This window comes from Gossypium raimondii, chromosome 8 (genome assembly GCF_025698545.1).
Source record: "Gossypium raimondii isolate GPD5lz chromosome 8, ASM2569854v1, whole genome shotgun sequence".
Classification (NCBI taxonomy): Eukaryota; Viridiplantae; Streptophyta; class Magnoliopsida; order Malvales; family Malvaceae; genus Gossypium; species Gossypium raimondii.
Window position 1 is genome coordinate 56,577,325 of NC_068572.1, and position 25,504 is coordinate 56,602,828.

The window sequence follows — 25,504 nt, forward strand, 5'->3', positions numbered from 1 at the left end:
ATTCATACTTTGGACTAACCGAATAATGCATGTTTAAATCTATATCAAAAGTTGACCTTTCATTTCAAAATCCTTTAACAATTAATATAAATAACGAGAGAAAATATTTGATGCATCATCAAGACATAAATTTTATTCATCATTAGTTAATAAAATAATGACATGTCACCATTGGTCTAAAACAAAATTTTTTGAAGGGTTTAAAAATAAATACAAATAGCTTTATTTTTAAAATATTAATTATAACTATTAAACATAAATAAATACAAAAATATTACATTCAAAACTCAAAACCTAAAATTCAAATATGTAATTTGAAACCTAAAAATTAAAATATGAAACCTAAAACACGAAAGAGAAATAAAATAATTATAATTAGTAATTAATCATGTTTAAATAAAGTTAACTAAATTTACTTTTTATTTGACACTAGTGATAATTGGTCATTTTATTATTAATTGATGGTGCATAAAACATGTACACGATAAATGCATCAAATATCAATAATAATAAGCAAGTATTATATAAAAATAAATCCTTACGTCTATTTGGTACCTACACTTAGCTTCAATGTTCAAATTGGTATCTAAATTTTTTTTTGTCCAATTAGGTACTTGAACTTGTCTTTTTAGTCTAAATTAATACTTAATTATTTCAACTATGAAGCCAAGTTCAGATATCAATTTGAACCAAAAAAGTCAAGTTCAAGTACTTAATAGGACAAAAAAATATTTAGGTACCAAAATGAACTTTGAAGTCAAGTACCTAATTGAAAAAAAAAACTTCAAGTAGGAATGCGAACTTTGAGGCCAAGTAAGGTAGCAAAATATATACTTACCCTCTAGTTTATTGTGATCCTAAAAAGAGTGCAACGACTAAAAGCTTTTTGGCATGATTGTAATCTTTTAGAAATAACTCTGTAGGTCGACGTTTTCACACCAAACAACCTTTAAAAACAAAAAAAAAAAAAACCTTCAAAAAAACTCTCAAAAAGGAAAAAAAAATAACTAGATGAAAAAAAATCAGAAAAACGATTTGGCAATAGCGGAATTCGATATTATTGAAGTTTAAGTGCGACTTGCAAGTTGTCAAACATAGTTTCCCTCAACCCATTGAAACAAGATGGACTTGGAGACTTTAGCCAATGCCCAAATGACCTGACATGAGATACATATTATACCAAGACAAGACCAGGCCCAAACTAGAACCATTGTCCATGGCTAGCCCTTGACAAGTAGCCTACCCTTTTTCCTTAACCAAGACCAACCCCATCTAACAAACACCAGCAAATAAAGAAAAAAAGCCTGACACCAAATAGCCTAATACATAAATTAGCTCAAATCAGTCTCTCAGTTCTGCTTGTTTCCTGTTAATCCACAAGCAAGAGCCTCTTTTGGTATTTGACCTACACGATGGGCACCTTGAGCAAAAATAACCCCCATCCCCATATGCAAATGTGGCTCAATGTGGCAGTGAAATGCCCAAACCCCTGGATTATCCGCAACAAACCTCAATGCAGTCCACCCAAATGGGAAAATCACTGCAGTGTTTCTTAATGGTGGGTTCTTCAAGTTAAATGTCTTTTCATCTCCGTTTTTGAACTTCCCTTCTCCATATGCCAACACCCAGAAATCGTGTCCATGCAAATGCCATGGATGTATTTCACTAACATCCTTTGCTAAGGCGTTGGCGTTTTGAAGGATCACATCCACAGTGGTGTTTAAAGTAATGGTGTAAACCCCACTCCCTTGTGTTGTATTCTGGTTGGGTGCAGGCTTCATGATGTCATAGCTGCTATCGTAGTTGTCTGGGGGTGTTTTTTGGTCAAAAGCATTGTTGAGACCAAATTTAATGGACCCCAAATAAGGAGTGGAAGGCAACACCAAGGACACATTGTTGATGGCCCACTTGACGAACCCATTGAGTCGGTTCTGAGTGTTGAGAAGGATGATCCGACGGTCATAAGTCTTGGGTGGCTGAGGTGATCCCATGAGTGCATATATGCTTTTGGTGAAGGCCTTGCTGTGATTGTAATCGTCCCATCGAGGTGTTACAGGGGGTTGAGTTGTAGGGAGCTTTGATGCAGGGGTGGCAGAATAGCTCAAAAGGGTTAAGGCTTGGTTGGTTTTGGGATCTCTCCCTCTGACACCAATTGAAACCCAATAGTTCTTGTAAGGGTTTTGGTCTGTTCTTAACAACACTGAGTAGCTTTCCCCTGAATATATATCCAAATCATTAACAGCAAATGGTTGCACATGGTTCCCATCAGCTTCCACCACCACCATTTTGTGACCCTGCAAAAACAAAAAATTAATGTTATTTCCATCCTTCATTTTCTTTAAAATTTCAATCATATCATGTTGGATAAAAGTATCATGAAGATCCAAATTCAAGCTAGTTCTTCTATTAAAAATTTTATTTGTTTCTATGTTTAAAAAGTGGTCTGTATACGTCAATATACGGTACACGTGGCACAACACATGTTATTGTCTTATTATTTTATCAGGCATACCAATTTTTAATAGTATAAGAAGATGAAATTTTTAATATAAAAAATAATTTACTTTTTGATCTAATGTAAAAATAATAATTTATCATTTCTCAGTAAAAATAAAATATTAGAAAAACATTCATAATCTTTTAACTAGCATGTCGTACATAATCATATAAAATAACTCAATTATTGTGTATAGGACAAAGGACAAAGTTTTGAGTATGTATCACATGGTGAACATTTTGATGTCCATAAAGAATGAATGCAATTTGTGAGACACATGCATTGGCTTGGTTCGCTACTTCTACTATTCAGTTTATATGGCAAAAGTAGATCACACAACAGTGGGATTCCTATTAACAGAAAAACAGGTCCCTGCTATTCGAATTTTATTGACGTTTTCCAACTTGCCAAACGCTATAAAATAGGGTGTCCTAATCCTTCAATGGGCTAAATTCAAATTATTCTGATATTTTTAATAATTTCAATTTTACCAATTAAATGGATGTTATTGTTAATATAAGAAAATATAAATTGAAGTACACTAAAACGCATATTTATAAATGTTAAAATAATAATAAAAATAAAATATTACTAATCAATTTAGGGTGAGTTTGGATGGGCGATTGGATGCGGTGCGTTTAGTTTACTTTTTGTCTCACGTTACAGTATCAGTACAGTATTTAATATTACCGCCACTGCTATTTTTACACTAACCGTAGATAAACGCACCGTTCATTCAAACTCACCATTAAGCATGCTAAAATAGAGAGATTATAAAATCCTTATCCCATGGAAAAAGTCAATTTAGCCAATATTTTATTTTCCTGCACCTATGCCTTGTGTCACCATCCACCAATAGTTTGATGCCACTGAAACATTATTACGACAGTTGCACTAAAACAGTATAGTCAGTATCTTCTTCTTTTTTTATTTTGACTTTTAATTTATTTTTGGTATTTTTCACATCAGAAAAAGGAGGGGTTGCAGATCAGATTCCCACTGTCCAAACACATCATGCAACCAGACAATTCCAGCTCCGCTTTTTTCCAGGAAATTTGATACCATAATTAAAATGCCCAATTTCTAATTAAAATTATGGCAAAAGTGAGCATATAAAAAGAAATAGGGAGAATACCTCAATGGCCAAGTTGAGTGAAGCTAAAGCAGTGGTGCTGGCAATCCTGAGCCTGTAGGTTTTGTTTGGTCGGACTTTCAAGACTTGGGGTGCACATTTTTCATTTCCTTCGAACTTGCATTGGCTAATGGATGAATTACTAAATTTGGAAGCCAATGAGCAATTGTATTGCCCTCTTCCATTAATCAGCAGACTCTAAGCCCACCATATAAAACAAAACATGTGAGAATTTTTACAAACAATTTTATTTTATTTTATTTTATTTTTTGTAAATTTTATGAAATTAGTACCCAGCACTTCGGCTGTTTTAAGCCCAGATTGGAATGAGATGGGAATATGATTAAGAAACACCAACCACCATGTATATCATTATCATGGCAACTTTTATTATTATTATTATTACAAATTGCTATATGGGAGTCATCATCATGTGTCATCATCACATCACCATCTTTACGATTTTTTGTTTTACCATTTTTTATGGTTTTGTCAGTAATGACTGTGCCTGCCTGCCTGCCACCCACATGGTGATTGTAATTTATTATAAGTGGAGCGGACACCATTTGCACCAATTAAGCCTACCCAATCTTAATTTTAGTAATAGGGACATGGGGTGCGTGTCCTTTCGTCTGTTTGTAACGAAGCTTAGATAAATAAAAATGGGTATTGTTAGAATTACCTGTGGCTCACCGATCCAACGGAAGGGATTGGAGGAAAGGCCAACCTCTTGCTCATGAACACTTTTGTGCCACCAATCACTCAACAAGAGATTAAACTCAGCATCATAATGGAATGGTTCTTTTTCACCATCTGCCATATCCACGATCAGGGACCCATACAACCCTGCTGATCTCTGCATTCCATAGTGCCCGTGATAGAAGTACGTTCCAGGCTGCATCATCATATCACTTTTTTATTATCATTTCGTAATTCTTTCTATAAACTATTCACCGAAAAGGATAATAATTTTATAATAATAAAGATGTTTATATAACTTCCTCGCTTAAAGAGAAAAAAAACACTGTTATTTACATTAAATAATATTTTTTTTCATTTCACTAGATTGGTGCAGTATGTAGTATGAATCTATGTGCTGCAAGTTGCAGATTAAAAAAAAAGGCTTGTGCATTTGGATGGGTGCTTTTATTTTGGTGATACGATATTAGATGTTGTATCGATATTGTAGTAGAAGATAAAATATAAGTTAAATTTATCACATAAATATCTATCTAAACTCACACTTTAATTGATATCTTGAATAATAATTTTAAGATTAAAAAATAATAATAAAAGATCGATAAGATGAAAAGGGAAAGTAAAAGTATCTTTTCTCCACCCATACACATGAAAATTAAAATTAAAATTAAAAATATTCTTTTTATATAATTATATTTCTATTTAAGATGAATAATATTCAAATAAAGCTGTCCACTTACTCCAAGATTTCCGTTTCATATAAAAATATATAATTTTTTCCACCTTTCTGTATTTCTTTCCTAAAAACATTGGTTTACCTCTCCATATTTTCACAAGCACAACCATAGGAAGAGTTTTTACCTTTGTTTTCATTCAAGGTTTAAAGGAAGATGAGAGCTTCCATGAGAGAGAGAGAGAGAGATTACCCTATCAACTTTGAACCTGTATTCGAAAGTCTCTCCTGGGTTGATCGCACATTGCGAAATAGAAGCAGTCCCATCCGCCCATGGTGTTCCAAGCTGATAAAAAACATCTTACACATCATATACATATTTAACCACATACATACATATATATATGTGTATATATGATAATGCTAACCTGTCTAATTCCATGCCAGTGAATGACAACTCCCTCGGTATGAAGCTTGTTAGTGAGATCAACAACAATGGTGTCTCCTGTTTTAGCTCTAATGGTTGGCCCTGGGAACTGGCCATTGATACCCATCACAACATGTTCTTGACAATCTGGAGCTCCGTACATGTATTCCACTTCCCATTTGAAATGCCTAACCTTTGCACCCAATGAAACATGGATCAAAGACAAAACAATAATGCACAAAAAAACAATATCCCTGGAACCCCAAGATTTACAATCCATGTTTCAGTACGTAAAACCAGGATGGGTGTCGTAGGGACTTTGGATGGCTTATGGAAGTGGTGTTAGGCAATCTATTTATAGCGGAGGCTAATGCAAGGTTTAGACTAGCTGTGCCGGTGCTCACTAGGGCTTTGAAACTTAGCTTTGCTTTTTTACGTTTCCTTGCTCTTTGGGAGTGGTATTTATAAGCCAAAGCAGCCATGAATGTGTAATAATGTTTATACCAATAACCTTTATGTAAATACGCAAATAAAAAAAAATATCTTGCCACACTAGGTGCTAATTGTCACAAGGACCATAAAATGTTGTTTTCAAATTGGAGGGTATATCTTCGAAATAAGTCAATGAGTTGATAAAGCACATATATTCCTCATGTTTAAATCAAACAGTAAAAAGTGAACATAATCAAGTTTGAAATTAGGGACCTTAGTATTAATTTTGGAATCTGGGAATTCATGGCTCTTTTATAGATCAGTATATTATTATATTGAGTAATAATATGCGTGCTCCAAGGTAATAAAGTGGCTGACCGGTTATGGGTGATCACCACCCACTTCTACTTGTTAATCTTCTTCTACTTTAATCGTTTGCATTTGTTTTGATAAAATTATAATAATAAGGTTTAATGACAAATTTAATCAATAAAATTTACATGTTTTTGTTAAAATGGTCCTAATTATATTTTTAGCCTTTTTGATCATCAACCTTTATTTTTATTTTTCTAATTATTTTTCTAATAGGTTTGATGGAAGTGCCAAGATAATTACATGTGAAAAATAATAAAATAAATAAATCATACATGAAATTAAAATATAACTCTTAATTTTAAAAAATAAACGTAATTATCAAAAAGATAATTAATAAATCAAACTGAAAATATGAAGGTGTGCATTCATTTTGAAATTTTTTAGATAATCATGTTTATTTTCTTTAAATTAAGAGTTTTTTAACTTCATGAGTTGTTTATTTATTTTATTATTTTCACATGAAATTATTTTATTGAGTTATCTAAGTATAAATTATATCTCATTAAAATATTTCACATATGAAATTCCACATCATCGATTAATGCTTATAACATTAAAAACGCAATTTGAAAAAAATAAAGATTGGTAGTAAAAAAAGCTCAAAAATATAATAAGGACCATTTTGATAAAATATATAAATATTAGTGGCCAATTTTATAATTAAGCTTAATAATAATAATAATAATTAGTAATGGAGGTGCAGTTTGATAAGTAATGATAATAAAGCAATTTTTAAATTTTGAAACGTGGGATTACGGCACAAGACAAGCTGGCATAGGTCAAAAGAAACACGTTACATTTCTCCACGCGCCTTTGCTTTATTCCTAAGCCATTCTTTCTTGAACAACCTTTTGACGAGTATTATTTGAAGATAAGTATATATAGATTCAACTAGATTTTTAGTTTAATTTATTTTAATATTTTTTAAATCAGTTCAATTAATTTGACAAATTAATGACCTAATCTATTCAACCATGATCTAATTTTAAAATATATTTTCTGGCGATTCAGTTAATTCAAAAATCATAAAAGAGTGTTAGATTATGTCTCACTCTGTCATAAGTGAAAAATATATAATATTTTTTAAATAATATAAAACTAAATATGATTTTGATCAAAATTGTAAAATTGTGGTAATAGATTATTACGGCTTGGATTTATTCTCGTGATTCTCATTATGAGTTTTTTTAGATTTATCAAAATGTAAAAGATATAAACACCTTTAAAATTATATTTGTTCATTTGTAAAGGAATAGACTTTTGGTAATTTTACAAATGAACTGGATTAGATTAACGGATGACACCAAATCAATCAAATAAGTTATTTATACTAGAAATTTTATCACACACGCATATATGTGTGGAAACTAAGTATTTAAAAATAAGAGTGTGTTTTGAAATGAAATAAATAATGAAAATTATAGTTTGAAACTAATTGATAATAACACATGCGATATGCATGGTATTAAAATGAAAAGAAATTAGATTCAAATATGAGTAAAACGAAATTTAAACACGTAAATACACTAGATTAAGAATATTAAATGTACTACAATTTTTATCATGTTGATGTTGAACTAACTTGTGGTACTTACTCAATCAATAACATTATGGGTAAACTACGTTAGTAGTGACTAAACTATGAGTAAATTTTTATTTTGGTCACTAAAATATTCAATTTTTTTCATTTAAGTCACTAGGCTTTTAAAATCGATGTTATATGGTATTCTCTGTTCACATTACCTGTATCATTCAAAAGTTCTGTTCACAAAGGTTAGGGATGAAGCTTATATTTTTAGGGTGCCGAGATTAAATTATAATTTTTAGAAAAGTAAAAATATAAATTCACCATTTGAATAGCCTATATTTTTATAATTTTTTAAAAAATTAAATCAATTTTTTTATCATTTTTAGAAAGTTAAAAGTACAATTTTATTTTTATTAATTTAAAATTTTAAAGAATTAAAATGAAAAACTTTTCATTTTAGACCATGATAAGCCCATGACAAAATTGAAGCTAGTGTTTGGGTTTTTAACATGTGATCCACAGTGGAACCTTTGTCCACTATCTTTCAATTTTTATTTAATTTTAGAGATAAAATTTATTTCACCCTTTTAAGTTTACAAAAGGTTATTTTAACTTTTATTTAAATTTTTGTTTCTTTTAATTTTTAAATTTATATCATTTATTAAATTATTTTAAAATAAATGAAAAAGTTAATTTATTGATGTGACATTCATAGTTAATATATTCCATATTAATCATTAATAATTTTAAAATATGAAAATATTTTTTATATTATTAAAAATTTTAAAATTAATTAATTATTGAAGATTATACATTTATTTTACTTTTATGCCAAGAGCATCATTCATTATTTAGTGTAGGAAAAATTAATGTGACAAAATGAGTTGGTCTCTGAAGCAAAATCTAAAGGCCATTCTCAATTTCAACCGACCAGAGTTACATATTGGGTCTCGAAGTTAGTAAAGAACAAATATTAAGCGGATTTCGTAAATGACGTTTCATTTCCCTATAAAACAATGTGAACAATACATTGGTAAACAAAAAACTCAATTAAAAATCTTGGAATGTTTGGTCTCATTTGGAATTTTTTTGTACAATTTTACAAAATCTTGGAATGGGTTTTAATGTCCCAATAGCTTAATTAAAAAGACTTAAAAATCATTTCTTAAAAAATAATAGATACTATAATAAGATTTTTGCTGTATTTTAGTTTGTTTATATAATATTTTAAAGAATAAGGGTTAGTCCGTTTTTTGGATCCTGAATTTGGTAATATTTTTCACATTGGAACTTAAACTAAACAATTGTTCTTACATCAGGGCTTGAATTTTTTAACCAACTTTTTTTAAGGAAATATCAAGGACTAGCTTGGAAAAAATTAGATCCTAATGTGAGACCAATTGTTAAGTTTAGGGACTAACTTAAACAAAAAAAATTTTGAACCCCCATGCAAAAACAACCATCAAGTTTAGAAATTAAATTGAATGGAAAAAGAATTTAAATCTTAACTTATAAAATACTTACCAAATTCAAACACCAAATAACGTAGAAAAACTACGAAAAAAATACTTTTTAGGTTTAAATATTATTTATTTAAAAAACTATTTCCTTTTAAAGACTAAGATTACCATAAATATATATTTTACATAAACTTTTTATTCTTTCACCCACGTTTGCAGTTTAGGTTTTACTTTAACTAAGACATTTAATAATATTAATTAATTAAATATTAATTCTAGTACTGCTATTTTTATATTTGGTCATCTAATTTTATTAAAAAAATCATTTTAATTATTAATTTAATATTTCACTTCTTTTAATTCATGAATTTGTGTTGTTTGCCAAACCACACCAAAATGGATGAAATGGTTAATTAATGGCTGTTAACTTTATTGATATGATATCTATGTGTTCATCACACCAACAATTAATTAAATTTTAAAATTTTAAAATATAAAAATTCAAAAATTAAAACTATCAAAAATTAAAATGATTAAAAACACAAAAATATAAAATTATTTAATAATAAAAATATAACAATATTATATAGTTTTAGAATTAAAAAATAATTAATTGCTATCTTGGATGGTTATGTGAGCAAAATTAATAAATATTAATTTTTTCATCTATTTTAAGATATTTTGATAAAAACAGTTGAACGAGGAAAAAAATTAAACCAGCAACTAAAATAACTTTTCTGCCTTCTATTTTATATATGGTTTTACACTCTCTCTCTTTGGAAAGGAACTTTTCTACTTTTTATTCGTTTTTAATAGTTTTATATCACATCGATATTTTTATATTTAAAAAAATTAAATTTAAATTAAAATCTTAACTCAAAATAAAATTATTGATGTATTGGTAAAGGTACATATATGTTAATGATGTTTTTATCATATCAAGGTGTGGAATGCAGGTAAAGCTAAGTACCTCATCTGGTGCTTCTGATATCACTGGCTACAGTCGGTTTTCAATGTACTAAACTCAAAGCCTCAATGGTCCATCGGCACTCGCCCAGTCCAATTCATTCAGACAAAGACATTTCAATACACAATCACCGGGGTTCTTTTTTGCCCCGAATTGCAGCTACAAGTTTCGCTTTGGTGGCAAACATCAAGGCACACACGCCAACCAAGTTATAATAATGGACTGCAATTCTTTTTATCCCAAGTGAAATAATTGCAAGTTTTTTACCATGGGTTTTTTAAAAAGTAGAGTGAAAGCTATCAGATTACAAAAGACCACTTCTCTTCCGCAAAATGTACAGTGGCCTGTGGTCCCAGTACATTTCTTCTTCTCCTTTACTTTTTTTGTGGTTGCGTACATGATTTCCAGGTGCTCAACTTGGAATTATATAAATTAATATTCTTGGATTCCTATAATTTCTTTAGTACTCCACCAGGCTAAAAGATACTCTTGATATCGCATGAACATTAAGAAATCTTGGTAAGTGGTTTAAGTATCTGGCATGTTTGAATGATTAAAGTTTCCTACGTGTTAACATATGATTTGTAGCTTAGTTATTGTCAATTTAGATTATTCTTTTTCTGCGTCTTTCTCAAGTGGCAAATGCTTTAAGACAATGACCCCCAAATCCCATATTGGCATATACTAAATGCTGGGGTTTACTTTTTCATGATTCAAACTCGAGTGCATGTTGGTGAACTCAAATATATAGTTAAACTAGGAAATTAAATTAAAATCTGATGATGAGCATCTGATTCCCTAATAATTTCATTCAATGAATCCTACATAACTAGAGACCATCCATTTGAAACGACAAGGAATCTATATAATGCCCGCGGGACATGTTTGAGAATCAACATTAACTTCACTTTGATTCATAACCAAAACCTCAACATAGGTGGTAAATGAGCGGATATGGGTCGGATTTTTTTGGATTCGGATTCTAATCAATTTGAGCTGGATGAGTTTTAATGAATCCAAATAATTTTGAATTTTCAAATTTCAAATTTATAAATATTTTAGGGTTCAACAGTTTTATCGAAAATAACTCAATTTTCCACATGTAATCATTAAATAAATCATGTTTACTCGACCAAAGTTGTGTTTGCTTGTTATGATTTTACCTTCTCTATATGTAATCTCGGTAGCCTCGACGACATCAAAGAAATTGAGGCATTCGTATCTACATCAAGAGCAACCTGTTGCATGGTTTGAAGCATATCAGTTTCTCCAATGAAAACAACATGGCTAATGTGCAACAAGTTCACAAAAAAACTTTTGAGTTGACAGGGTGAAGCAAAGTGAGTTGCTTTATACTACAACTATGGATTAAGTACAACAGGCGTGGAGATTTATTTTCAGATTGAAATAAAAAGGGAAACCACACAACCATTCTACACTTTGTGGTCTACAACATGTTCTATGTTAAAGAGCCATTTAACAACCGAAGCCTAGCTAACCGACCCTTTTGATTGTATATCTGTTATAGCATGCCACTACTATGGAGAACAACAACTCATGGAAACTATGAGTCAAGAACCAACATCAGCAAAGCAAATAATTTATCCTCCACTACACTAAAACAGACTTTTAGCGGCGGTTGGATGACAAACGCCGCTAAAGATCGATCATTAGCGGCGCACCATGGAAAACGCCGCGAAAATAAGCATTAGCGGCGTTTTTCAGAAAGCGCCGCAAAATACCTAAGCCCAACGACGCTGTTTTCCGAGCTTTCGAGGGATTTAGCGGCGTTTTTGCCAAAACGCCACAAAAAAACCTAAGACCAACGACGCCATTTTTTGAGCTTTCGGGGATTTAGCGGCGTTTTTAAGAAAGCGCCGCTAATGCTCAGGGCTTTAGTAGCGTTTTAGGTAAAGCGCAACAAAAGAACCTAAGCCCAACGACTCCGTTTACTGAGCTTCGGGGCTTTAGCGACGTTTTTAAGTAAGCACCGCTAATGCTTCGGGCTTTAGCGGCGATTCTGGGAAAGCGCCGCAAAAAAACCTAAGCCCAACGACGCCGTTTTCTTAGCTTTTGGGGAGTTAGTGGCGTTTTTAATAAAGCGCCACTAATGCTCAGGGATTTAAAATAATTTAAAATATTTTTTAAAAATGGAAAAATTAAAATACTATTATTTAAAATAATTTTAAAGTTTTTTTGGATACATTACTGATTTTTTAGTTTATATATTAAATAATATTGAATTAATTACTATTTAATTTGTTTATTTATATTAATTAAAATTCAATTTAATTTTAAATGAATATTGTTAAAATGGATTAATTTAAAATAATGACACGTATAAATAAATTGAAATAAAAATCATAGAAAATATTTGTTAAAAATAGAAAAATTAAAATACTATTATATATTAAGCCATAATTTTAAAATTTTTGGGTACGTTCTTGATTGATTTTAATTTACATACTAAATAATTTCAAATATAATTGTAAGAGATAAGATAGTATTAATTTTAAAATATTTAATTTAATTATCATTATAGTTTAGGGTTTAATAAATATGGTTTAGGGTATATATATGGTTAATTAATTTAGGATTTAAGACCGGTTTAGGAGTTACAATTTTAAGTTTTATAGATTATGGAATTAAGGATTATGGATTAGGGATTCTGGTTTAAGGGTTAATGTGATTTAAGGTTTATGGGTTCAGGGTTAGGGGTTAAGTTAGGGGTTAAATGTTAAGAGTTAGGGATTTAGGGTTTAGAAATTCGATGCCAGGTTAGAGTTTAGGGTTTAGATTAATCAGTGTGTTTTAATTATATATTAAATAAGGTTTAAGGGTTATGAGTTAGGGGTTAAGGGTTAGGGATTTAGGATCAAGTTATGGTTTAAGGTTTAGATTAATTAGTGTTTTTTAATTTATATATTAAATAAAATTTAGGGGTTAGGGATTTGGGGTCAAGTTTAAGGTTTAGGGTTTAGATTAATTAGTATTTGTTAATTTATATATTAAATAAAATTTAGGGGTTAGGAGTTAGGGGTTAGGGATCTGGAGTTGGGTTAGGGTTTAAGATTTAGATTAATTAGTACTTTTTAATTTATATATTAAATAAGTTCTTTATATAATTGTAAAAGAGATAATAATAAATTGTAAATATTATTAATTTAAAATTGATATGCAATATATAATAATTTGAATATAAAAAATTGTAAAATATGTGAGGATTTATTAAAATTGTAAAATATTTTTGTGGCATTTTCAAGGATTCATTAAAATTTGCCAAAGCGGCGCCGTTTCTTTACTGGAATAAAATCTTTTAGTGGCGTTTTGTAGGAAAACGCCACAAGAGTGAATTAATGTTTGCCAATGTGACACCGTTTGGCTTCATGAAATGAATTTATACTGGTGTTTTTGCTAGAAACGCCGGAAATATGCATTAAAGTTTAGTAAAACGGCACCGTCTTTTGTTCAGTACTTTATTTTGGTGGCGTTTTTTATTAAAACGCTGCAAATATCAGAAGCAATAGCGGCGTTTTGGCCTAAAACACCGCAAATATATATTCAAATTCTTTTATACACCGTCGTTTCAGTTGAGGAATTTAATTTTTTTAGTGGCATTTTTCGGGAAAATGCGGTTCTTGTGTTTTAAAAATTGTCAAAACGGCGCCGTTTATCTTGAGCAATGAAATATTTTTGTGGCGATTTTGATAAAAACGCCGCAAGGATGTATTACAATTTGCCAAAGCGGCGCCGTTTCTCTACTGGAATAAAATCTTATAGTGGTGTTTTTTAGGAAAACGTCGCAAGAGTGAATTAATGTTTGCCAATACGGCACCTGTAACACCCCTTACCCGAGACCATTGCCGGAGTCGAGCACGAGGCATTACTTAACTTATCTTACTAATTCGGAGCATAAAAATTTACTTTTGCAAATTATTTTCACTATTTACAGCAAAGTTGTCCAATTGCGCAGCAGTCACTAAATTAATTATAACTTGAGCTACGGAACTCAAAATTTAACTCTGTAAATTTTCCTTGAAACTAGACTCATATATATCTTCCTACCATAAAATTTTTAGAATTTTTTGTTCAGCCAATTAGTACATTTTATTAGTTAAAGTCTCCCCTATTTCACCATTCGACTATTCTGACCTCTTGTTACTAAAAATAACTTTTCTCATTATAGGATTTTCATATGCTATTCCCACTTGTTCCTACAGAAAATAGACTCATTAAGGAATCTAAACATGTAAATTTCAACTCATAACCATTTTTGTACAATTTTTAATTATTTTCTAAACTCAGAACAGGGGACTCCAAAAACAATTCTGACCCTATCTTACTAAAATTCACATATCTTAAAATATAAATTTCCTTTTTCTACACTGTTATTTTTCCATGCAAATAGACTCAAAAAGCTTTAATTCCATATATCATTCATCCTCTAATTCATTTTATACCATCCTAGGTGATTTTTCAAAGTCACGTCACAGTGCTGTCTGAATTCTGTTTCTTTGCAAAATTTTACCCTTTTATGATTTCCATTCATAGTTTATCACCTAAACTTTTATAACAACAAACACTTCCATACTTAACCATTTTAGCAACCATTCATCATCAAATACTTACACATCATTCTTTAGCAAGATCATAAATACAAACATTTAGAATAACTAAATCCCTATACATGCCATAACTCAAACGTGTTTCGACATAAAATACCGAGGAGTTGTGGTTGATAGTGTGGACAATCTCCGACTTCTTTAGGATCCTTGAAGTAGCCTTGTAATACTATAAGAGAAAGAGAAATAAAAGACGTAAGCATAAAGCTTAGTAAGTTTACTAGCAAATAAATAACAATATTTAACTTAAATAATTAAACTCAATGTCTATGTCTCTAGTTTACTCTTTAGTTAATCTCATTCTAGTTCTCTTACTTGTTTACTTAGAATACTTGTGTGCATAACTTACTCAACCCTTGCTACATCGTTGAACATCAATTGATAGTATAATAAGTTCTTAAGTCTTACAACTTACCTGAGCTTGCCATTTATGCTTTAAACTGAACTTTCATGAACATGATTCGTTTACAAGCCCGTTGAGCTACATTGGAATAATAAGGATACTCGGGTCTCTTCTGATAATAACATGTCAAAGCCATGTCCCAGACATGGTCTTACATCGGATGTTCTCATGTTGGTGCCCATGCCATGTCCCAGACATGGTCTTATAGGGGACCTCTCATCTCGGTGCCCATGCCATGTCCCAGACATGGTCTTACAGGGGACCACTCATGATCTTAAGGATGCCAATGCCATGTCCCAGACATGGTCTTACATGGGATCTCTCTACCCAAATGTCATGACATTCGTATCCAGCACCATCCTTATGTATCAACGGGACTTTTAAATTTTAATTCTCTATCATTTCATGCTTGGATCATCATCAAATAAATTCATAAAATAAATTCATAATTGCTGGAAATTAACAGCATTAATAATAAATATTGAAATATTGCATTTATTTACCGTAAACTTACCTCGGTACCAATTATAGCCAAATTCACCAACTTAATCTTCAACTTTATTCTTCCCTTTGTCTAACCTCGAGTTTCGTACTTCTTGATCTAAAATGGTAAATTTAACTTATTTAATAATCACATTCATCAAAACAGCCCTCGACTCTAACTTTTTCAAAATTACAATTTTGCCCCCAAACTTTTACATAATTACATTTTTTCCCCAAGGCTCGGAAATTAAACTTCATCTCTTATTCTTATGTTTTATAACATTCTGAACATTTTTCCCTTCTATGGCAACATCAAATTCCCACTCTAACATGTACTTATGAACATTAGGTATTTTTACCGATTATGTCGTTTTACTCGTTTTCACTTAAAATCGCTAAGCAAAAGTTGTTTAACATAATTTCTAGCTTCATATTCTATCATAAAACATCAAGATAAACACTTTTCACCTATGGGTATTTTTCCAAATATAAACCCTAGGTTAAATTATTGCTAGAATAAGCTAAATTAAGCTACCGGGATCTCAAAAACGTAAAGAACATTAAAAACGGGGCTTGGGATCACTTACTATGGAGCTTGGAAGCTTGAAAACCCTAACTATGGCTTCCCCCCTTGCTGATTTCGTTCATATGAAGAAGATGAGCATAATTTGCCATCTTTTTCCCTTTTAATTCATTTTAATTACTAGATTACCAAATTGCCCCTAACTTAAAAATTTTCTATTTCACTTATCTCATGTCCATTTTTGTCTACCAAGTTACCAATGGTATAATTACCATATAAGGACCTCCAATTTAAAGTTTCATAACAATTGGACACCTCTAACATGTAGAACTCAACTTTTGCACTTTTTACAATTTAGTCCTTTTGACTAAATTGAGTGCCCAAACGTCGAAATTTTCGAACGAAATTTTCACGAAATCATTTTGTGAAATTGTAAACCATAAAAATATAAGAAAAATAAAATTTTTCTCATCGGATTTGTGGTCTCGAAACCACTGTTCCGATAACCTCAAATTTGGGCCATTACAGCACCGTTTCTCTACTCGAATGGAATCTTATAGTGGCGTTTTTTAAGAAAACGCCGCAAGTGTGAATTAATGTTTGTCAATACGGCATCGTTTCACTTCATGAAATGATTTTATATTGCCATTTTTGCTAGAAATGCCGGAAATATGCATTGAAGTTTAGTAAAACGGCACCGTTTTCTGTTCAGTACTCTATTTTGGTGGCGTTTTCTATTAAAACACCGCAAATATCGGAAGCAATAGCGGCGTTTTAAGATAAAACGCCGCAAATATATCTTAAAATTTCTCTAAACGGCGCCGTTTCTTTACACGGTATTAAACTTATCAGTTTTAAACATATATCAGGTTTTTTCTCCTCAATTCCCTGCTCCCAGCCCCAAATCCACAAATCCCCTAGCTATCGAAATCCCTAACTAGTCAGAGGCAGAGAGAGCAGTTTGTCGATTTCTTACCCGCCATTCTTCAATTGGTTTTTTCCTTACAAGGAAAAGCTTCAGTGTTTCGGTTTCTTTCATACTTACATAACCCAGACAGTGAAGACGAAGCAGGTTCGATTTTTTAAAGTTCGATTGTTTTCTTTGCCCATGTATTTAAACTTTGGGTTTTCTTGTTTTTTTAATTTGTTGATGAGCCTGAATTAAGTGAAATCGTCTTCTCTGTGTATAGGGTTTTCGCTCCTTTCATTTATCTTCATCGTCGTCAAGGTAATGCTTTCATTTCTCGGTTTATTTTGTGTTCATTTTTCGCTTTTCTCTTAATTATTCATATTGTCTTAAGCAAGAAGTGAAATCATTTGATCATTGAACTCAATTTGATACGATGCTTGTACCCCAAATTTTGGTTATAAACTTATGTCTAATATCTTTCTTTGTCTTCGAGAATTGACTAAACTGCTTTTGAAGTAATGCACCAATTAAAAGTCAAGTTCCATCCTTTTGCCTTCTTTTAGAGAATGTCGTTCTCGAAATATTTTCCACAGAGGAACAACTGGTCTTGATGGTTTTGGGTGTAAAATACTTGGGATTTGGTCAATAAGTTTTTCTCCCCATCTCTAATTAGGTCTTCTAATTTTATGAGCAATACAAGCTGATGGTAATGTAGGTAGAATTCTGTTTACATTAAATGAAAAGTCTTGGTCTTAAGCAGTTGAGTATTGCAAATTATCTACAAATGCTTTCCGTCTAAAACAAGCTTGTCATCATTATAATGTCTGAACTAGTTGTAATTATTGTTGCCTTTTTAATTTGATGATCTTATTTATCTGACTTTTGTTATGCACATAACTTAAGGTCTAATAACTAGTATATCTTTATTTATTTTTTGGATAAGTAATTATTGAGCAATATATCATACCATATTCACTGCCTCTACTTTTTGTTGTTTGAAGAAAATTTATTTATCGCGTGCAACAAATGTCTCAACACTTGAGTGCGCTTTGATTATAAATGAACAAAGATGTTATCTTTTTATAATTTTTGAATTTATAATTTTTTTATTCTTTTACACAAATAATAACACTTCTTTTATTTTAATATGTATTTTATTTTATTTTATTAAATAATACTTAAACTATTATTTTGTTATATATTTTAATCCATACAATACCGGAAAATCATAGCACGTGAAGCATGTCCATATACTTGTTTCATATACTTACATTACTTAAATATATATTCTTAAGTATATATTACATTACTTACATTACTTACGAAATATATATTTTAAGTATATATTACATTACTTACTAAAATATGTTACATTACTTAAATATATTACTTACTAAAATTTATAATTTACATTACTTAAATATATTACATTACTTAAAATTTATATATATATTTAAAATTTTATATATGGTATGGATATATAACTTATATTTTAATTTTATTGTCAATAAATTTTATAATTTTAAAAATAATTTTAAAAATAATTATAAAAATATACATAAAAGTGATATACTTACATAACTTATATATAAACTTATATATAAACTTGCATAACTTACATAATAACATAATAACTTACATAATACACAACTTACATAACTTAAATAACTTACATAGTACATAACTTTGATAACTAACATTATACACAACTTACATAACACACACTTAAATACATAACTTACATAACTTACATAATACACAACTTAATTAATATTATACATAACATACATAATACATAATACACAACTTAATTAATATTATACATAACATACATAATACATAATACACATAACTTACATAATACATAACTAACATAATAAACAACTTACGTAACTTAAATAACTTACATAGCTTACATAATACATAACTTACATTACTTATATAATACATAACTTACATAATTTACCTAATACATAAATATATATCATATCATAACTTAAATAATTCATTTATGGTTATAACTGAACAACTTACATAATTTACACAACTTGATAATTTTAAAACATATCATTCCATAACTTACAAATTAAATACAATAATTAATAACGTACATAATACATAACTTTTCAACTATTTTATATGTGCTGTTTTATTTCAACTACTTTATATGTGTTGTTATTGTTGTAATTAGTTACTAACTTTTCAACTATTTTATGTGTATTGCAGATAAAATGCCTAGAAGAAAAATGCGAGATGTAAGCATTGTTCAAAATGCTCCAAACTCGGCAGAAACAAATAGTGAACCACGGACAGCTATTGGATCTTCGAATGTTCCGAATACACTTGAGGATCCTACAGAAGTTCAAAGTAATTTTACATTTAATTTACATGTTTGTTGACTTATAATTGATTTATTTTTCAAATTCTTATATTATAATATACCATTTTTCAGCTGAAAATGGTGGGATGCGCAGAAGTCGAGGACGTACGCTACTTAGAGAATTATACGAGTTAGATCCAGTCGAGCATGTCAAAGTTGGACGAAACAGTTTTGGTCAGCCTGTTGGATCAGAAGCTCAACTTTTAGCAGGATACTTGGACATTTTAGCACGAAATGCGAATATGTTGCCTATCAACTACGAGTCATGGCATAAAATGCCCGATAGTAACAAAACCAAACCCTCGATAATATTAAGGTAACAAAACGTTAATGTCATCTGTAATACTTAGGTTTAAGTTTCATTTATATTTATTTTCTTAACTTGTGTTTTTTGTAGTCGATGTTTGCTTTAGAGGTCTCGGATACTTATGTAAAGAAGGCATTGGGAAAAAGATGGAGAGACCATAAAAGTACTTTAAAGAAAGATTATTATAAGACAAAAACAACCCTCGAAGAGAAATTGCAAAATGCCCCGCCAGGTATGCTGAGGTACCAATGGGAAGAAGCGGTTAGATTTTGGCAATCGAAGAAAGGCGAGGTATGACGTACTTCCAAACTCTTGTAATTATTTTGGTTTATAGTATTTACTATTTACATACTAAAAATTTCATAACGTAGAATCGTGAACGAGTTGGAAAAAGCAGCAGGCAGAAACAAAAATTCACTCACACAGCCAGGTTGAAAAGTTTTGCATGTGTAGCTGAGGCGGAGGTATTTTTAATACTGTCAAATATGTATAACTTTCCATTAAATAATATTTTTACTACTATATTGTAGGAATTGTCGCCCGGTCAAAAAGTTGGACGCCTTCAACTTTTTGAAATTACACATAGGAAGAAAGATGGGTCTCCTATGACTCCTGAAGCTGGTGAAATTATGGTACGTTTACTTAATACGATTTGACTTGTTTTAGTTATTTATAGTGTTTATTTTTTAATGGTTTAATTCATTGCTTGTAATGCGACTATTATTAAGTTATGTTGCATTTGTTTTTTAATATATATTGAATTCTAACTATGTGATTTATTTATTAGGAAAACTAAATGATAAAAGCGAATCTGAAGCGATTGCTTCCAAAGAAAGTTCTGCTCATCTTGAAGACATTGATAACCGATTATTGTGAAGTTTTGGGTCCTGAAAGGTATGGTCGGGTTAGATTTCAAGGATCTTTTATTAACCCAACCCAATATTTTGGATCCAGCTCGCGGCAATACATGCCTTCGACGAGTCAGTCTCAAGCTGAAGTTCAGAGGTTAAAAGACCAGATGGCTCAGATGCAAGCAACCACAATTGAGGTTCAAAAGAAATATGAAGAACTCTAGCTACAACTTAAAGCAGAGGTGGCAGCGAGGGAAGCAGAGGCGGTAGCGAGGGAAGCAGAGCAGAGTAGAAAGTACGATGAACTCCAACAGCAGCTTCAGAAAAAGATGAAGATATTTCAGGAATCGCAACATCCGCCGTCATAGTGTATTGTATAAATATTTTTATCATTTTAACTTTTAACATTTTTGTAAAAATAATATGAATTATATTTTATTTATTGATATTAATATTATTTTAATCATTTAATTTAAAATATTATATAGATTTATTGCTTTTGGCTGGTTTAGATTGGGTTGTTTTTGATTTGTTGCTGCAGGATGGCTGAAAATATAAAAAAAATTTAATTTTGCCAAAATTCCAAAATTAGTGGCGTTTTTAGGAAAAGCGCAGCTAAAGGTCATCAAACAATAGCGGTGTTTGTGAGGGAAGCGCCGCTAAAGAACATGACATTTAGCGGCGTTTGTTATAGAAGCACCACTAAAGAACATGACCTTTAGTGACGTTTGTTATAGAAGCGCCGCTAAAGAACATGACATTTAGCGGCGTTTGTTATAAAAGTGCTGCTACAGAACATGACCTTTAGCGGCGTTTGTGACAGCGGCGCCGCTAAAGAACATGACCATTAGCGGCGTTTGTGGGAAAAATGCCGCTAAAGTACATGGTCTTTAGCAGCGTTTATAAAAATAAACGCCGTAAATGTTAGCGGCATTGACAACAGCGGCATTTTTTGCCGCGCCTAATAAAACGCCGCTAAAAACCTATTTTGGTGTAGTGTTCATGGTCTAGCAAAATGGTATTCTAACGCCAATACCCACAAATAAACCTCAAAGTAGTTAGTCTCCAAAAGCTATGATAACAATAGTTGCATTCGTGTAGTTATAGAAGCAATCTAGAAAACAAAAGACTGTAATCAATCTACGAACTTACTCTAAAGAATAAAAAGAAGAAAGGTAATTTGAAATAAAAAGAAGGTGATGTTGCCAACCAACATCGCTTTGCATCAAAATGTTCTTACATCCAATACGACACTAGCAGTCCAAAATCAAACCGAAGATGCTATCAAAGCAACACAACACCAAAAACCAAAGACCAAAACTAGTTGAATGTCAATGACTTTAAAGCAATGTTTTTTAAATTGAACCGGTGATAGAACCAATCAAGCCACCAGTTTGTCCGCCCAACAGGTTTGATTAAAAAAATTAAAAATTAAAAAAATTGGTTCAATCAAGTTTTTAGCCGATTCTGTTGCTTGTTCCATCGGTTTAATCAATTCGTACCGATTTCCAGTTTAATTGATTCAAAACCACTCTCTGGATGGATCCCTTAGCTGATTCTCAGTCCAACCAATTCGATCGATCTGTTCAATCTAGTTCAAACAACAATGCTTTAAAGACCTCTTGAAAAAAACCAACGTCGACCATTGGGATTACCATATGTAAGTGCAATTGCTGAGTTTGATTCAACAATACAATTTGAATTTATCCAACTATTCAAATTTAGCAAATATTTCCAGAGTTGTATATTTGCCCAAGTAATTTTTTTATTTCATTCTGAAAGATTCATAAATAAAAAAGCTTGTTGACGAGTAGGATCAACAAGGGGCAATGGATGACTATGATGGTGGCAATTATGACTAGGCTTATATATACGGGAGACAAGAGTGTCTGCACGTCTTGAGTTTGTTGACGGTATAGTCCTATTTTATTTTCTTGCAGTGGTGATGATGTGATATTTTAGGCTAAAGATATGATATCTTAAAGACAGTTGGGTCAATGAGCCCGAGACTTCATATCAACTTGAAGAAAATGGTTTAGCGAGGGTTGGTCATGGTGTTGTCAGATGCTCAAGGTTTACTTGATACAGACACTTGTTTGATATGTAATTCGCCTGTTAATGACACATATAGGGAACTCTCGGAGGTGCTATAACAATTTCTCCCTCGATGAGGGGAGGTTATAAATTGTCCTTTTTTAATTTGCTGAGAAAGTGGGTTCACTAAGCCTATTGAAGGAAGTGGGTTCGCTGATGCCAACTGTAACTTCGTTGAAGTTGATGTAATTTCACGTAACTTTAAAAATTAATAATTTGTAAAAATTTTAAATTTTGTAATATGAAAGATCCAAAATTTTGAAAAATGAGTTATATTATTTAAAGTGGGCTTTAAATGTAAACTTGGTGAAGATGGTGCGCGTTGGTGGCTAAATTGTGGTGCTTGCTGGAAATTGTGCGCAAATATTGCGCATATTTTCTTAACTGTCACACGTTAAGTGTAACTGAAGCATCAATTCCCCTTTTATAAATCAACTTAGGGACTGTTTTGGGTGCTTATCTGATTTGTAAGAAATCTCTAAAACGATTTTGGTCAATTTAGATTTGGAATTTTTCTTTAAATTAACGTAATAAATAAAATAAATTGTATTTTAAGAATATTAGATTGGTTTTTTTACAGAATACCTAAGGCAATTTTTTAAAAAGGTTTTGATTTCTTATATAACAAGAATGGGTTATCAATCATATAAAAATAACTTTCAATTTCGTATTTTTATACAATGCATTATTGATTTTAGCTGGCGGAGTTGCACATAGTCATTTGATTGAAATGTGTCTTATCCATCATTTATTGAGTCGAAATTGGAAGGTCCTTGTTCGTCATATTCCGAGGTCGCAAAATACAGTAACTGATCATATGTCCAAGTATATGGCGACTAATTCCACATAAATTCATTGATTTGAAGAACCCCGCAATCAGCATAAAGTTTAATTGAGGCGGATTATATTCTTGCTTTGAGTCGTTAGTGTATTTTTTAAGTTTTTTGCTTTAAACTGTCTTTTTTCTAAAATAAGAGTTTTTGCATCCACGTTTAAACTTTAAACTATTTTTGTTTATTTTTTCTTGAGAATTGGGATAAAAATTTGTTCACATTTGTGGTTTTTTTAAGTAAAAAGTTAAATTATATTTAATCAATTACTCAATCGCACCACAGTCTTTATATTGTTAAAGAGTCCTCAATACCTCATTAGGAGGCACAATTAAGATTTGTAAGCTAGACTTCTATGCAAGGCAAACATTTGCCAGATGGTCCGCAATATTATATTGATAAAAAAAATATTATATTTTTATTTAATTTAATTTTTAAATATTATTATTTTATTCTATAATATTTCATAAAATAAACTTTTTAAAACATAACATTTAATAAATTAAATTATTATCATATATATATTTCAATAAATATTTAATTTTTAAATATAGTATAAAATTATATTAATATAACATTAAACCATTGTACCTTGACACTTGAACAATCCAAAAGAACACCTCCTTCAATTGTAGTAATTATTTTCTATGAACCACAATATTTCATGCAAAATGGTGCATCAACCCAATAATTAGGAGCATTTCCAACAGTTTGGATTTACAAAACATACAGCTCAGAGGTTGATACAAATCCCTATAACTACAAAACGCTGCAAAAATATCTCTGCCAACTCAATAGAACCATTCCCATAGAAATATGGCTACTAGGAGATGTACTAGCACCTTGGGACTTTGATATAGAACCACCAACACCCTATCAAATGGAGTTAAAAAAGGCACTCAAAGAATATCAAGAAAATATTCCAGATTCAAAAGAGTGGTAACAAGATTACCCATGGTTTTGCAGCAATGCATGGAAAGTCACACCAGCTTAGGATAAGGACAAATCAACATTAATGGACCTTGACAGCTCACCAAATGAAAGCAAATGGGAAGAAAAACTCTACAGGGCAAAGCTAGACAAAGAAATAAGGATTGAAGAGCAAAACCTCATATCAGATGTCAGTACTGAATACAGTAATTAAAAGTCCTCATTATCTCCTTAATAGTCAGAAAGTTCATTTTTCTCTTATCAGTTGTAGGAGAATCTTATCCAAGTTTTCCTATAAAAGAGAGAAAGATACTTAGTTGTAGAAAGAGTGAAATCTATCAAAAAAAATTTCAAAGTGTTTTCTTAAAACCCATGTCTCACTACAACTCTCTCCTTCTTTCTTTTCTGAGCAAAGCCTCAAGTAATTTGAGAATGAATCTCTCATGAGTTTATGAGTATGCTTTGTGCTTACCATACTATAGATCTTGCACATCAGAAATTAAGCTTAGATCAAATGATATTAATTGTTAAAAGACTCAGGAAGTATTTTGAGTAAAGAGTTGACAACTAAAAGGCAGTACCTATTTGTTTATGGCTATGGAAGGGGCCTCGTTTTGGCATAGCATACTTGCTATCATCTCTATTCTTAATCCTCTTCCTGCAGTTCTTTTCAACTTCATTAAAATTTTAAATTTCTGTCAAAAGTGGGATTTGAACCCCAAGCCCTCTCATGAAGGCCAAAACTTGAGTCTAGCGCTTTAGATCACTCAACCATCCTGATTGCTTTTGAAATAAAATGAAAACATATATATTTTATTAATATTTATTCTAAACAATAGACCATTTAAAAGTTAATGGTCTAACTTTTCTTTAATCCCTCTATTTTAATATTGTCTAATTTGACCTATAGGTAAAATCCACCAACCTGCACTCACCTTCTGTTTCGTTCAAATGAATATAAAATTACTTAGCACATTATTG

General features: G+C 30.9%; 2 protein-coding genes and 1 long non-coding RNA gene across 4 annotated transcripts; 1 reads left to right on the plus strand and 2 right to left on the minus strand.

The window, feature by feature from the left end:
* Positions 1-1,034: 1,034 nt before the first annotated feature.
* Positions 1,035-5,871, minus strand: LOC105792378 (L-ascorbate oxidase). Its single transcript, XM_012620923.2, has 5 exons — positions 5,430-5,871; positions 5,255-5,347; positions 4,312-4,524; positions 3,633-3,827; positions 1,035-2,294 (listed from the first exon to the last, which is right to left on the minus strand). The coding sequence occupies exons 1-5, from the start codon at positions 5,706-5,708 to the stop codon at positions 1,350-1,352; spliced, it is 1,725 nt and encodes a 574-aa protein (XP_012476377.2). The 5' UTR covers positions 5,709-5,871; the 3' UTR covers positions 1,035-1,349.
* Positions 5,872-17,415: 11,544 nt separating this feature from the next.
* Positions 17,416-19,831, plus strand: LOC128043075 (uncharacterized). The gene is made up of 3 exons (XM_052634894.1): positions 17,416-17,449; positions 19,358-19,498; positions 19,584-19,831. Exons 2-3 carry the CDS (start codon positions 19,363-19,365, stop codon positions 19,829-19,831), a joined length of 384 nt encoding a protein of 127 aa, XP_052490854.1. The 5' UTR covers positions 17,416-17,449; positions 19,358-19,362.
* Positions 19,832-24,185: 4,354 nt separating this feature from the next.
* On the minus strand, positions 24,186-25,294 carry LOC128042851 (uncharacterized). Of its 2 annotated transcripts, none has more exons than XR_008198319.1 (2): positions 25,105-25,294; positions 24,186-24,668 (listed from the first exon to the last, which is right to left on the minus strand). It is a non-coding gene; the product is annotated as an uncharacterized LOC128042851 (long non-coding RNA). The 2 variants fall into 2 exon arrangements; XR_008198320.1 differs by having other exon boundaries at positions 24,186-24,815.
* Positions 25,295-25,504: the final 210 nt, after the last annotated feature.